Source organism: Bufo bufo, chromosome 2, assembly GCF_905171765.1.
Source record: "Bufo bufo chromosome 2, aBufBuf1.1, whole genome shotgun sequence".
Lineage (NCBI taxonomy): Eukaryota > Metazoa > Chordata > Amphibia > Anura > Bufonidae > Bufo > Bufo bufo.
Window position 1 is genome coordinate 479,893,114 of NC_053390.1, and position 15,518 is coordinate 479,908,631.

At 49.3% G+C, this 15,518-nt stretch overlaps 1 protein-coding gene across 1 annotated transcript in view; it reads right to left on the reverse strand.

Moving 5' to 3' along the window:
* The window catches only part of LONP1 (lon peptidase 1, mitochondrial), a 327,100-nt gene that overhangs the window by 194,341 nt on the left and 117,241 nt on the right, over nt 1-15,518 (reverse strand). The window contains exon 11 of the mRNA XM_040417757.1: nt 479-566. Within this exon, the coding sequence (XP_040273691.1) occupies nt 479-566 (88 nt within the window). The remainder of the gene's footprint in view (nt 1-478; nt 567-15,518) is intronic.

Consider the following 15,518-nt stretch of genomic DNA (forward strand, 5'->3'; position numbering starts at 1 on the left):
CGCCCGGGGATCTCACTGCACTTACTATTATCCCCGGGCGCCGCTCCATTCTCCCAGGCTGTGAGCTGTGCGCTGCGATTGGCCAGCGCTGCAGCCTAGGAGAAGGAGACGCACACAGGACAAGGGAAGACCCGCCTACTATAACTTAAAAAGCAAAGGTACTGGAGCCTATAACGGGAGAACGGAGCGGCGCCCGGGGATAATAGTAAGTGCAGCGAGATCCCCGGGCGCCGCTCTATATGGCAGCATACTCAGTTAACATAGTTTATACAGGTGAAAGGTCCTCTTTAAATTTTCATCCTAGGAGGTGAAGGTGAAACATTTTTTGCCAGTGCTGCAGTAAGACTCGTGCAATCTAGCAGGAGCAGGCCAGGTCCCTGGCTGTCAGCAGTAAAGAATAGACAATTGATAGAACAACATAAAAAGATATTACAACATTGCATGCGCCAACACCTATAAATAAATGGGAGTCACAAACCTCATCAATTAAAATGAGAGAATTCTCAGTTTTGGTTTTCTTTAGACACTGGATAATTTTTCCAGGCATGGCTCCAACATAAGTTCTCCTGTAAAGAAGTTGAGATGCTCCAATTTAAAAAGCAGACAAATACCAAAATCCATGCATTTTACTGATAAATTAATACATATACACATATACAGTGGGGGAAATAATTATTTGACCCCTCATTGATTTTGTAAGTTTGTCCAATGACAAAGAAATAAAAAGTCTCAGAACAGTATCATTTCAATGGTAGGTTTATTGTAACAGTGGCAGATAGCACATCAAAAGGAAAATCGAAAAAATTACTTTAAATAAAAAATAGCAACTGATTTGCATTTCATTGAGTGAAATAAGTATTTGAACCCTCTAACAAAAAAAGACTTAATACTTGGTGGAAAAACCCTTGTTTGCAAGCACAGAGGTCAAACGTTTCTTGTAATTGATGACCAAGTTTGCGCACATTTTAGGAGGAATGTTGGTCCACTCCTCTTTGCAGATCATCTCTAAATCCCTAAGGTTTCGAGGCTGTCTCTGTGCAACTCTGAGCTTGAGCTCCCTCCATAGGTTTTCGATTGGATTAAGGTCCGGAGACTGACTAGGCCACTCCATGACCTTAATGTGCTTCTTCTTGAGCCACTCCTTTGTTGCCTTTGCTGTATGTTTTGGGTCATTGTCGTGCTGGAACACCCATCCACGACCCATTTTCAGTTTCCTGGCAGAGGGAAGGAGGTTGTCGCTCAGGATTTCACGATACATGGCTCCGTCCATTTTCCCGTTTATGCGAATAAGTTGTCCTGTGCCCTTAGCAGAAAAACACCCCCAAAGCAAAATGTTTCCACCCCCATGCTTGACGGTGGGGACGGTGTTTTGGGGGTCATAGGCAGCATTTTTCTTCCTCCAAACACAGCGAGTTGAGTTAATGCCAAAGAGCTCTATTTTGGTCTCATCAGACCACAGCACCTTCTCCCAGTCACTCTCTGAATCATTCAGGTGTTCATTGGCAAACTTCAGACGGGCCTGCACATGTGCCTTCCTGAGCAGGGGGACCTTGCGAGCCCTGCAGGATTTTAATCCATTGCGGTGTAATGTGTTTCCAATGGTTTTCTTGGTGACTGTGGTCCCTGCTAATTTAAGGTCATTAACTAACTCCTCCCGTGTAGTTCTAGGATGCTTTTTCACCTTTCTCAGAACCATTGACACCCCACGAGGTGAGATCTTGCGTGGAGCCCCAGAGCGAGGTCGATTGATGGTCATTTTGTGCTCCTTCCATTTTCGAACAATCGCACCAACAGTTGTCACCTTCTCTCCCAGCTTCTTGCTAATGGTTTTGTAGCCCATTCCAGCCTTGTGCAGGTCTACAATTTTGTCTCTGACATCCTTGGACAGCTCTTTGGTCTTTCCCATGTTGGAGAGTTTGGAGTCTGCTTGATTGATTGATTCTGTGGACAGGTGTCTTTTATACAGGTGACTAGTTAAGACAGGTGTCCTTAATGAGGGTGACTAATTGAGTAGAAGTGTCTAACCACTCTGTGGGAGCCAGAACTCTTAATGGTTGGTAGGGGTTCAAATACTTATTTCACTCAATGAAATGCAAATCAGTTGCTATCTTTTATTTAAAGTTATTTTTTCGATTTTCCTTTTGATGTGCTATCTGCCACTGTTACAATAAACCTACCATTGAAATGATACTGTTCTGAGACTTTTCATTTCTTTGTCATTGGACAAACTTACAAAATCAGTGAGGGGTCAAATAATTATTTCCCCCACTGTATATACACTGTGACATAGAAAGGGGTTTTGTTTTGGAAGGCAGGTATTTTCCTCCCAACATGGGCGGCTGGGCTGATTTCCAGCCAGGTGAGATCAAATACCGGACCGGAGTTTAAGTACCGTTCCGGGTTTTGGCAGCACCTGGCTGTCCTTTAAATAGGCAGCTGGGCTCAGAATCAGAGTCTCTGTTTTGGGATCTAAAGCATGGTGCTGTGCTGGAAGGTTCAGCCGCATGAGGGCTGTATGCTGGGAAACAGGCCCATAAAGCCTGCTGTGGATAAAACGGCTAGAAAGGTGACTTTTTTTTGTGTGCATTAAACCAAGACTGTAATAAGTCATTTTTCTTTTGCGTGAATAAACACTGACATTTTGATTTACAAACTCTTGTTTTGCCTCTGTACTGTGTCCGCTTAACCTGCCTTCCAGAGTAAATCCTCACAAAAAATAAAAAATAAATATATATATATTTGTGGGAGGAGCTGGGCGAGAAATGGAATAGGCATGCCTATAGACTGTCCCCACCCGACTGGCTGGAGTGTGCCCGATGCCAGCGACGAGGTAAGGCCTGAATAAGTGGGCCACCCAAGAGGAAGGAAAGAAGAAAGGGATGGGAGGGAGGGCAAGAACCGGGCGCCCTTCTGCTTGTGGGAGGGGGTTTAAATAAGGTAAGTGCGCCCCTCCCACAAATACAGGCTGCACGCAGCCTTCAACACTTGTGGGAGGAGCTGGGCGAGAAATGGAATAGGCATGCCTATAGACTGTCCCCACCCGACTGGCTGGAGTGTGCCCGATGCCAGCGACGAGGTAAGGCCTGAATAAGTGGGCAAAAGAGAACCGGCAAGTGCAGGGTATAACATATTTATTGCAGTATGGTGCGACCTATAATGCCAAGGAACGGAAGGCTCGGGATACTTCTGCCCGTGGATTCGGGATGTACCTTGAGAAGCAGGATGACCTCCACCGACCCATCTTGCGGATAATGTGCGCTGGTACCTGGTGACCGGAAGCTGCGGACGCGGCCCCTATCCGAAATGAGTGCCCGGATATCGTGCTAGGGTTGTAACCCAAACCTGCGGCCAGGGTGCGGATGTTGGAGATGAACATGGTAGAAGACAGGGGGTTTCCCGTTGACCGGGAGCAACGGGCCATCTAAGGCGGGAGATTGAAGGGAGGCCAGGAGCTCCTGGAGCACCTTGATAGGACACCAACAGTTAGATGTAGGGTAGAATTCCACCTCCGTGGGGGGACCGGTTTGACTGGTCTTTGAAAATGGAATAGACAAAATAAAGTGGTCGGAGTGCCATGCGAGATGCCGCCTTAGCAGGGTCGTTCGGGAGATTGTGCTGCAGGTGAATTCCCCGGGCCTGAGGAACCCATAGAACCCGAGATACATGGCTGCCTTCGTGACGATGCTTGCGAATTGGCCAAAAGGAAGACCATCCAGGGCTACGGATAACCTGCGGAAAAGCTCACCTGAGACCGGTTGCCTGCGCACCTGGACTGCCGTGCTGACTCTCTGAACACCCCTGAGGGTGGCTTTGATGGCTTGATACGAAAAGATGGATCCGGCAGAGGGGTCGCTGAGCATCCGGTGGTGCTGGATGCCTGCCAAATACAGCTTGATGGTATTGTATGAGAGGTGGCGGTAGGAGTGGCAATGGGCTATGAATGCCATGATGGTGACCTCGTCTATGTCCCCCTGGGGATGAGTGTCAGCAAAACGTCTAAACATGCTGAACCCGGTGTCATAATTCCTGGCGGTGTTGGTGGCTAGCGACCGCCAGACCAATGACTGCGCGGTTGCAATCAGGGGCTCTAGTCCAGCAGGAGGGCGCTGTAAGATGGAGCTAGGACGCCGACGGGATCTGCCTCTGGGAGTTCCTGGAAGAAAATATCGAGGTTAAAGCGGGACAGGGCGTCAGCCGCCACGTTCTGCGCTCCCTGGATGTGGACCGCAAAGACGTGGAAGTTAGACTCCAAGGACAGCCAGACAAGCCTACGTAACATAGACATCAACCTGAGATTTCTAGCCCTCCCCTTGGATATCACTTCCACCAGGACCTGACTGTCTGTCCTTAAGACGACTGATTTGTTTGCCCAGAGCGGACCCCAGACGCGGGCAGCCGCCACAATGGGGTATAATTCTAATAGCGGCGAGGACCTCATGGCCCCTGCCTCGGACAGGAGCTCCACCGGCCAGCTGCCGACCAACCAGTGCGGATAGAAGATTGCCGCGAACCCACGCGAGCCCGCGGCGTCAGTGTAAACCGTGGGGGAAGCTGCATTTGGGGATGGCACGAACAACGAAATGCCATTCCACCCGGTCAGGAAGGTTTGCCACATCTGCAGATCCGCCATCGCGGGACCATCCAGCCGGACGGTGGAGTCCTGATCCGGAGCGGTCGGGAGGAGATTGAGAAGCCGCGAGATGAAGGACCTCCCCTGTGGCATGATCTTGAAGGTACAAGTAAGGAATCCTAACAAGGACTGGAGCTCTTGCCTGGACAAAACTCCAGAAGAGGCCGCGGAGGAAACGGCGGCCCTGACCTTGGCCAGCTTGGTCGCGGGGAGGCTGGCCTCCATGCGGACTGAGTCCAGAGTAATGCCCAAGAAGGTAACCCCAGTGCCTGGACCCTCTGTCTTGGCGGATGCCACCGGAACCTCGAGCCTGGCGAACAGTTGGAGCAAGTTCCTCAAACCTGATGGGGGCCCCTGGGGCCTCTCGATGATTAGGAAGTCATCCAAGTAATGAATGACCATGTCCATCCCCCCAGGATGGACAAGGATCCAGTGTAGGGCACAGGCGAACTTGTCGAACAACCACGGGCTGCTTTTTGATCCAAATGTGAGGCGGTTAGCAAAATAAAACCCGTCTGCCCAATGCAACCCATAATACTGCCATAACTGAGGGAGGATGGGGAGTAGCTTGAAGGCGTCCGCAATGTCGGCCTTGGCCAGCCAAGCCCCTTCCCCAGCCAGCAGGATGAACTGAATGGCCTCGTCAATGGATGAATAGGACATCAAGAACTCCCCTGATGGGATCAGGGAGTTGAGACTGGGGATCGGCGACATGTGTGGAGCAGACAAGTCGTAAATTAGACGCTTTTTATTTGATGCCTGTTTGGAGACTAGGCCGATAGGATTGATCCTCCACTCGGCAAAGGGAATCGTTTCAAACGGGCCAAGCAGGAACCCTTTGCGGACCTCGTCCTGTAACAGAGTGGCCACGGCCTCCGGATCCTGCATGGCCGACTGTAGGTTCCTTCCCTCCCAGGAAACCTGAGGGAGGGCAATGAGCCCTGTATTGAAACCCTTCTCGAAACCGGTGATGAGGAACTCCACCGACCAGCGATCGGGGTGATCCTGCAACAGGATGCCCAGGAGCTCGACGTTGACGTTGGTCAGTCAGAGCCTTACGTTGCCTCTTCGGGCAGCTGGAGCGGGGGTGGGCCCTGAAGCAGAGGGAACACACATGTAGAGCTCTACAACTGTTGAAATTACAGCCCCCGGCATTAAAGTTGTTGCAGACCTGACTCTGGCCTAAGAAAGTAATGGGCCTGCCCAGCTTGTCAGTGGAACCCTGGGACCGTTGCGTGCCAGAGGGGCCTGGCTGGGAGCCTTCTCGGGCCGGGATGGGAAAGTTGGGGCACCAGTCGGCCGTGTGCTGGATGGACTGGCACGCCGCGCACGTAGGGGCCTGCAACCCGGCAAAATGGCGGCAGAACAGCTCCATGTCTATGTCCGCCCAGTCCGTGGTGAGCTGGAACTGAGCGAGGGCGGCTGCCGCTTTGGCTGAAAAAGACCTATGGTAGTCATAGAAGTTCTTTCCCCCGTATTTGTAGCCTAAGTCAGTGACTTGGTATAGGTAGGAGTCCAGCTCCTCCCGTCTGTGTGGCTGGACGCCGCAGATGGTATCTCGGTAGAGGCTGAATGCCAGGACGAACTCGGGGATCGACAGCTTCCGATTCAGGCGGGTATCCTTGGCCCGTAGGACCACCGAGACCTCCCCGCAATTGATGACCTTATTCTCTGCTACGTCTAGGGACGCGAGGTTGACGTCCCTCCCCGCCAGGATGTCCCTTTTAAGGCTTTCTGGGATGTAGTGCGAGGGGGCAATCTTGGGTCTGACATGGACTGTACCTGGCGCCAAATCCCGGGACGTGGATGGCAAGACCGTAAGGGCTGGAGAAGGCAGGGCCGGAGGAGTCCGGGATTCCCACTCCCCCATCCTAGTCTGGATGTCCGCGACCGAACCTGCCAGACTGGCGATGGTGGCCTGTAACTGCAGGAGGGTCAGCTGTATCGATGAGGGAGAAGGCTCCTCACTTGAACCTGCTGGTGCCGTCATCAGGAGCCGGTACAGCTCCGCCTTTCTTGCGGTGGCAGGATAGTGAATCCCTCTGCGTCAAAGCTCTGCTATCAGCTTCGGAATGGTCCAGCTCCTCAGGGAGGGGTTGCTGGTGCAGCCTGACACGGAGGTCCCGGGCAAGAACAGATTATCCTCCGACTCAGGGACCTGCGACATCTTCAAGCTGCATGGAGGAGGTATGAAGGTGACTGATGAGACTTCCTTCCCCCTCCCCCGGGTGCCCGACCGAGAGCTACAGGGGAAAATAGTTCTCTTGACCGAACGGTGTTGACCGCTACTTACCTTAAATGAAAGGGACCACGCTACTGACTTCTGTACTGAGGCAGAGACCTATGAACGGGAGTTATGACAACGAATAGCTAACGCAGTGACAGGTCGCAGCACAGCCTTGGCTGTATCTTACCTGAACCGAGAAAATAGGCGCACCGACCGTGGTTTGCTTGAAGCTCTGGTGGACGCGGATCTGCTTTATAAAAAGATAAGCCGTGTTTTACCGATGCACGGCGAGAGCCGTGACCTGCTGGTCCCTTAGACAGTGATCCAAACAAACACAAAACACCTGAGCGATTCAGGGAGGTATCGCCCTGAGTGGTTCAAGGCGACACTGTCACGAGCGATACAAGGAGACCTTGCCCCCGAGCGTTACAGGGGCCATTGCGCCCAAGCGATTCAGGGAACCATTGCACCCGAGCGATTCAGGGAACCATTGCACCTGAGTGAATCAGGAAATTATTTGTGCCCGAGCGATTCAGGGACCATCTGCCTGATGGAATCGAGAACCATAGCACCAGAGCGACTTACGGACACTGCACCTGGGAAACCCGAAACATTGCACATGAGTGAATTGAGGGACCTCCCTGGGTGATACCTGGACCACTTGCGCCTGAGCGATTCAGGGAAGACACTTGCGCCTGAGCGATTCAGGGAAGACACTTGCGCCTGAGCGATTCAGGGAAGACACTTGCGCCTGAGCGATTCAGGGAAGACACTTGCGCCTGAGCGATTCAGGGAAGACACTTGCGCCTGAGCGATTCAGGGAAGACACTTGCGCCTGAGCGATTCAGGGAAGACACTTGCGCCTGAGCGATTCAGGGAAGACACTTGCGCCTGAGCGATTCAGGGAAGACACTTGCGCCTGAGCGATTCAGGGAAGACACTTGCGCCTGAGCGATTCAGGGAAGACACTTGCGCCTGAGCGATTCAGGGAAGACACTTGCGCCTGAGCGATTCAGGGAAGACACTTGCGCCTGAGCGATTCAGGGAAGACACTTGCGCCTGAGCGATTCAGGGAAGACACTTGCGCCTGAGCGATTCAGGGAAGACACTTGCGCCTGAGCGATTCAGGGAAGACACTTGCGCCTGAGCGATTCAGGGAAGACACTTGCGCCTGAGCGATTCAGGGAAGACACTTGCGCCTGAGCGATTCAGGGAAGACACTTGCGCCTGAGCGATTCAGGGAAGACACTTGCGCCTGAGCGATTCAGGGAAGACACTTGCGCCTGAGCGATTCAGGGAAGACACTTGCGCCTGAGCGATTCAGGGAAGACACTTGCGCCTGAGTGAATCAGGGCACCATTGGACAGATGCGGGGAAACTACCAACAGGGTGGGCCAGGTAGGGAAAATGCTGTTGCTTCTGGTGCCCAGTCCTAACAGAGGATCAAAGGTTCCCCTTTAAAAAAATATTTTATTTATTTTTTTTTTTTTTCCTCCAGCCGGTATTTAGCAATGACTCAGTGTTGAGCGGCAATTAAGGATTTGTAGTAGTCTGACACAAAATGTAACTCCCCTTGTTGCTGGCAGCAATTTTAACAGAGGGTGTACTCATATGGCAACGTAACACCCCCTAATGACCGTCCGTTCTGAGGCGCAGACCCAGGGATATTGCGGACCGCCCCCTCCCGGCATGACACCACGGACACTGGCCGTTGCGCTGTGGCACCCCCCCCCTTTTCCCGATATGACATAAAGACACTGAAACCAAACCCCCCCCTCCCTCTTCCCTGGTATGACATCATGAACACTAACCCCCCCCTCCCCGCCCCACAACATGGTGACCGCCGTGATGTTTGCCACATGGTGCGCACCGAGCCGCGTGGAACCCATGTGGATAGCTGTGTGCATGGCGGCGCCGCCGCAGCTGCAGAGCGGGAACCGGCAGCCGCCGCGCTGTCCGCTTACCTCCTGGATGCGACGGAGGTGCCGGTAAGTGAGGGTGACACGAGGTGCCGGTGGCAAGCGTGTCTGGCCGGGCCGCAGAGCGGTGATACTTACGACGGCGATGCTGCTGGAGGCACGGAATGACGAACCGACGGAGACGCGACCGGAAGTGACGTCAGGCGCTGGATGCTGCAGAAGCAAGAACCGGGCGCCCTTCTGCTTGTGGGAGGGGGTTTAAATAAGGTAAGTGCGCCCCTCCCACAAATACAGGCTGCACGCAGCCTTCAACACATATATATATATATATATATATATATATAAATATATAACACATACATACATACTATATATACATACTAGTAGAAGGACCCGGCTTCGCACTGGTAACTTTCTTCTATTTCATTTAATGTTTGTGTGTGTCGTTAAAAGATACAGTATCCCCCATAACAGTGACCTCTACAGCACCCAGTCCCTTAAACAGTGAACTCCACAGTCCCCACCCACTTTAAAATGGGACCTCCACAGCAGCCTATCCCCTTAACTTTTACCTTCACAGCAGCCCGCCACTTTAACAGCGAGTTTCACAGCACCCCACTCCCTTGACAGTGAGCTGCTCAGGGGCCCGCCCCCTTAACAGTGACCTCCACAGTACCCCACTGCCTTAACAGTAACCTACACAGTACCCCACTGCCATAACAGTGACCCAACAGTACCCTGCTGCCTTAGTGACCTCCCCAGCAGTTGCCCCTTTAACAGTGGCCCCTGCCCCCTTAACAGTGACCTCTACAGCGCCCTGCCCCTTTAATGCTAGGGATACACGACGACATGTGTCGCACAACATTTTCTCTTAACAAGATGGATTTTTCAGTGACTGTCGCGTTGCAGCATGTCCCATGTCGCAGTGCAACACCATAGACTATCATTATAAAAATTGTTGCGTGACATTGGTGCAACATCAATGTCACGCGACACATCTAGCAGTGAACTTGTGCGACTTATTGTCGTGTAGCCCTAGCATAAAGCGGACCTACAGCAGTGAAGAAAAATGGCTGGGTTGTTATGGAAACCTGGAGTAAAAATGTGTGTATGTGGAGACTAACAGCCTGTGAGCTTCTATTGGCTGATAAGGAACATGTGACCCTGTGTATGGCAGATGGGATATGAAGAGAAAGACTTGCAAGCTTGTATTGGCTAATGCTGGTTATTTATTAGGAATATCTCAGCAACGGTACGCCCTAGAGAGCCGAGACCCCCACAAGATTTCTTTCCAGGTAGCAAGGGATGTGTATACTAAGTTTTGCTGAAATCGATGGTTGCGTTTGAGGAACACACACATATACACACACACACACATATATATATATATATATATATATATATATATATATATATATATATATCCAGAGGGAAAACAAACCAGGCTGGTGTAGTGAGCTGCATTTATATTTATATAAGGAGATATACAACGCGAGTTTGACTGCGACGCGTGGTTGATTAAGTGTGTGACTTAAGATTAAGTGACTTTAGATTCAGGGACTTCAGTGGGGGACTGCAATTAGCCTGTTTCTTAGTACTACATTATATTGTATTTTTCACTTTTGTGGTGTAATCCCCATTTAGTATGTGTTGCACAATTGACAACGCAGTCCAGTGCACATCTTGCATGATGTATGCAGTCCTGGAACAGCCGTTCATGGGTGTATATCTTTGTTCAAGATGTGAGCAAATTACCCGTTTGGAATCGCAAATCGAGTCTCTAAATGGGCAAGTTGCAACACTGAGAGGCATTGACAATTTGCAAAAGAGTTTGCTTCTCACCGAGCAAGCAATCTTTGGGGTAGATGAGGGGGAGGGTGACAGAGAGGAGGCTGAGGAAAGTGAGGTAGCTAGCTGGGTAACAGTTAGAAAGCGGGGTAGAGGGAAGAGTGCCAGGGAGGCTAGCCCTGATCTGACACACAACAACAAGTTTGCACGTTTGGCAGATGAGGGGGATATCAGTCCAGGGACGGCACTGCTGCAGCCAGACACTTCCTCTGCCAGTCAGGGGAATGTCAGCTGGGGACCAGGAGAGCAGTGCAGGCCAGACAGGTGCTGGTAGTGGGAGACTCAATTATTAGGGGAACAGATAGGGAAATCTGTCACAAAGACCGTGATCGCCGAACAGTGTGCTGTCTTCCTGGCGCTAGAGTTCAACACATCGCGGATCGGGTTGACGGATTACTGGGAGGGGCTGGAGAAGATCCAGCGGTCATGGTCCATATTGGAACCAATGACAAAGTTAGGGGTAGGTGGAGAGTCCTTAAAAATGATTTCAGGGATTTAGGTCAAAAAGCTTAGGGCAAGGACCTCAAAAGAGGTATTTTCCGAAATACTACCTGTACCACGGGCCACACAAGAAAGGCAGCGGGAGAATAGGGAAATTAACAAGTGGCCCAAGAACTGGTGTAGGAAGGAGGGGTTTGGGTTCCTGGAGAACTGGGCCGACTTCTCTATCGGCTACAGGCTCTATCGTAGGGACGGGCTGCACCTCAATAGGGAAGGGGCAGCTGTGTTGGGGAAGAAGATGGCTAGAAGGTTGGAGGAGTGTTTAAACTAGGGACTGAGGCGGAGGGTAATTACGTTACAGGATAGGAAGATAGTGCAGATAGAGACCGGGGGCAAGGTAGTGGGACTGGGGGAGGAATGGAAGTAGGGACTAGAACAGTTCAGAAGGAAAGGTGTAGGGTAAAAAATATACATAAACCTCTCAAATGTATGTATACTAATGACAGAAGCCTGACTAATAAAACTGGTGAACTGAAATTAGTGATGTGTGAAGAGGACTATGACATAGTGGGAATAACTGAGACATGGCTGGATGATAGCTATGACTGGGCGGTTAATGTACAAGGTTACAGTCTGATTAGAAAGGATCGTCAAAACCGGAGAGGGGGAGGGGTCTGCCTTTATGTAAAGTCCTGTCTAAAGCCCACACTCCGTGAAGATATAAGTGAGGGACATGAACATGTGGAGTCACTGTGGGTAGAGATACATGGAGCTAAAAACAATAATAAATTACTAATAGGAGTTTACTACACTGCTCAAAAAAAAGGGAACACAAAAATAACACATCCTAGATCTGAGTTAATTAAATATTCTTCTGAAATACTTTGTTCTTTACATAGTTGAATGTGCTGACAACAAAATCACACAAAAATGAAAAATCAAATTTTTCAACCCATGGAGGTCTGGATTTGGAGTCACACTCAAAATTAAAGTGGAAAAACACACTACAGGCTGATCCAACTTTGATGTAATGTCCTTAAAACAAGTCAAAATGAGGCTCAGTAGTGTGTGTGGCCTCCACGTGCCTGTATGACCTCCCTACAACACGTGTGCATGCTCCTGATGAGGTGGCGGACGGTCTCCTGAGGGATCTCCTCCCAGACCTGGACTAAAGCATCTGCCAACTCCTGGACAGTCTGTGGTGCAACGTGACGTTGGTGGATAGAGCGAGACATGATGTCCCAGATGTGCTCAATTGGATTCAGGTCTGGGAAACGGGCGGGCCAGTCCATAGCATCAATGCCTTCGTCTTGCAGGAACTGCTGACACACTCCAGCCACATGAGGTCTAGCATTGTCCTGCATTAGGAGGCACCCAGGGCCAACCGCACCAGCATATGGTCTCACAAGGGGTCTGAGGATCTCATCTCGGTACCTAATGGCAGTCAGGCTACCTCTGGCGAGCACATGGAGGGCTGTGCGGCCCTCCAAAGAAATGCCACCCCACACCATTACTAACCCAATGCTAAACCGGTCATGCTGGAGGATGTTGCAAGCAGCAGAACGTTCTCCACGGAGTCTCCAGACTCTGTCACGTCTGTCACATGTGCTCAGTGTGAACCTGCTGTCATCTGTGAAGAGCACAGGGCGCCAGTGGCGAATTTGCCAATCTTGGTGTTCTCTGGCAAATGCCAAAACGTCCTGCACGGTGTTGGGCTGTAAGCACAACCCCCACCTGTGGACGTCGGGCCCTCATATCACCCTCATGGAGTCTGTTTCTGACCGTTTGAGCAGACACATGCACATTTGTGGCCTGCTGGAGGTCATTTTGCAGGGCTCTGGCAATGCTCCTCCTGTTCCTCCTTGCACAAAGGCGGAGGTAGCCGTCCTGCTTCTGGGTTGTTGCCCTCCTACGGCCTCCTCCACGTCTCCTGATGTACTGGCCTGTCTGCTGGTAGCACCTCCATGCTCTGGACACTACGCTGACAGACACAGCAAACCTTGTTGCCACAGCTCGCATTGATGTGCCATCCTGGATAAGCTGCACTACCTGAGCAACTTGTGTGGGTTGTAGACTCAGTCTCTTGCTACCACTAGAGTGAAAGCACCGCCAGCAGTCAAAAATGACCAAAACATCAGCCAGGAAGCATAGGAACTGAGAAGTGTTCTGTGGTCACCACCTGCAGAACCACTCCTTTATTGGGGGTGTCTTGCTAATTGCCTATAATTTCCACCTGTTGTCTATCCCATTTGCACAACAGCATGTGAAATTGATTGTCACTCAGTGTTGCTTCCTAAGTGGACAGTTTGATTTCACAGAAGTGTGATTGACTTGGAGTTACATTGTGTTGTTTAAGTGTTCCCTTTATTTTTTTGAGCAGTGTATAAACCACCTAATATACCAGAGTCCACAGAAAATCTACTACTAAATGAGATAGACAAGGCAGCAAATCATAATGAGGTGGTTATTATGGGGGACTTCAACTACCCAGATATAGACTGGGAAACTTAAACTTGTATATCTCATAAAGGAAACAGATTCTTGGGAATAACCAAAGAATTACCTCTCCCAACTGGTTCAGGACCCGACTAAAGGGACGGCCATACTGGACTTCATATTAACCAATAGACCTGACAGAACAACAGACGTGCAGGTTGGGGGACACAATAGTGACCATAAAGTAATAACCTTCCACTTATCATTCAAAAGAGCGTTTCTACAGGGAGGAACAAAAATACCAAACTTCAAAAAAGCTAAATTTAGCCAACTAAGAGAGGCCATAGGCCTAACTAAATGGGATAAAGTACTCACAAATAAAAATACAGCCACAAAATGGGATATCTTTAAAAGCATCCTAAAAGCTCATTGTGAGAGGTACATACCGTATGTGAATAAAAGGTTAAGGAACAAAAAGAAACCAATGTGGATAAACAGAACTGTAAAGAAAGCAATAAAGGACAAAAAGAAAAGCATATAAAACACTAAAACAGGAGGGTAGCACGGAAGCACTGAAAAACTATAAGGAAAAAAATAGAACATGTAAAAAACAAAATAAAAGCGGCCAAACTAGAGACCGAGAGATTAATTGCCAAAGAGAGTAAAACTAACCCTAAAATGTTCAATTATATAAATGTTAAAAAGTATAAATCTGAAGGTGTCGGCCCTTTAAAGAGTAATGAGCTGTTAAATATTTTTTTCTCCAATGTATTCACTGAGGAAAATAAACTGTCAGATGAAATGCTGAATGTTGAAATAAATTCCCCATTAAAAGTGTCCTGTCTGACCCAGGAAGAAGTACAACAGCGACTTAAAAAGATTAAAATAGACAAATCGCCAGGATCGGATGGCATACACCCCCGTATCCTAAGGGAATTAAGTAATGTCATAGCCAGACCCTTATTTCTGATATTTGCAGATTCTATACTAACAGGGAATGTCCCACAGGATTGGCGCATGGCAAATGTGGTGCCAATATTCAAAAAGGGTCCAAAAACAGAGGCTGGAAACTATAGGCCGGTAAGTTTAACATCTGTTGTGGGTTAACTGTTTGAAGGTTTTCTGAGAGATGCTATGTTAGAGCATCTTAACGGAAATAAGAAATAACGCCATATCAGCATGGCTTCGTGAGGGATCGGTCATATCAAACTAAATAAATCAGTTTCTATGAGTAGGTAAGTTCTAGACTTGACAGCAGCGAATCAATGGATGTCGTGTATCTGGACTTCTCCAAAGCATTTTACACTGTACCACATAAAAGGTTAGTATATAAAATCAGAATGCTCGGACTGGGAGAAAACGTCTGTAAGTGGGTAAGTAACTGGCTCAATGATAGAAAACAGAGGGTGGTTATTAACGGTACATACTCCGATTGGGTCACTGTCACTAGTGGAGTACCTCAGGGGTCAGTATTGGGCCCTATTCTCTTCAATATATTTATTAATGATCTTGTAGAAGGCTTGCATAGTAAAATATCAATTTTCGCAGATGACACTAAACTGTGTAAAGTAATTAACACTGAAGAGGACAGTAGACTACTACAGAGGGATCTGGATAGATTGGAGGCTTGTGCAGATAAGTGGCAGATGAGGTTTAACACTGACAAATGTAAAGTTATGCACATGGGAAGGAATAATGCAAGTCACCCGTACATACTAAATGGTAAAACACTCGGTAACACTGACATGGAAAAGGATCTAGGAATTTTAATAAACAGCAAACTAAGCTGCAAAAAACTGTGTCAGGCAACTGCTGCCAAGGCCAATAAGATAATGGGTTGCATCAAAAGGGGCATAGATGCCCGTGATGAGAACATATTCCTACTACTTTACAAATCATTAGTCAGACCACACATGGAGTACTATGGAGTACTGTGTACAGTTCTGGGCTCCAGTGAACAAGGCAGACATAGCAGAGCTGGAGAGGGTCCAGAGGAGGGCAACTAAAAGGAGATTTT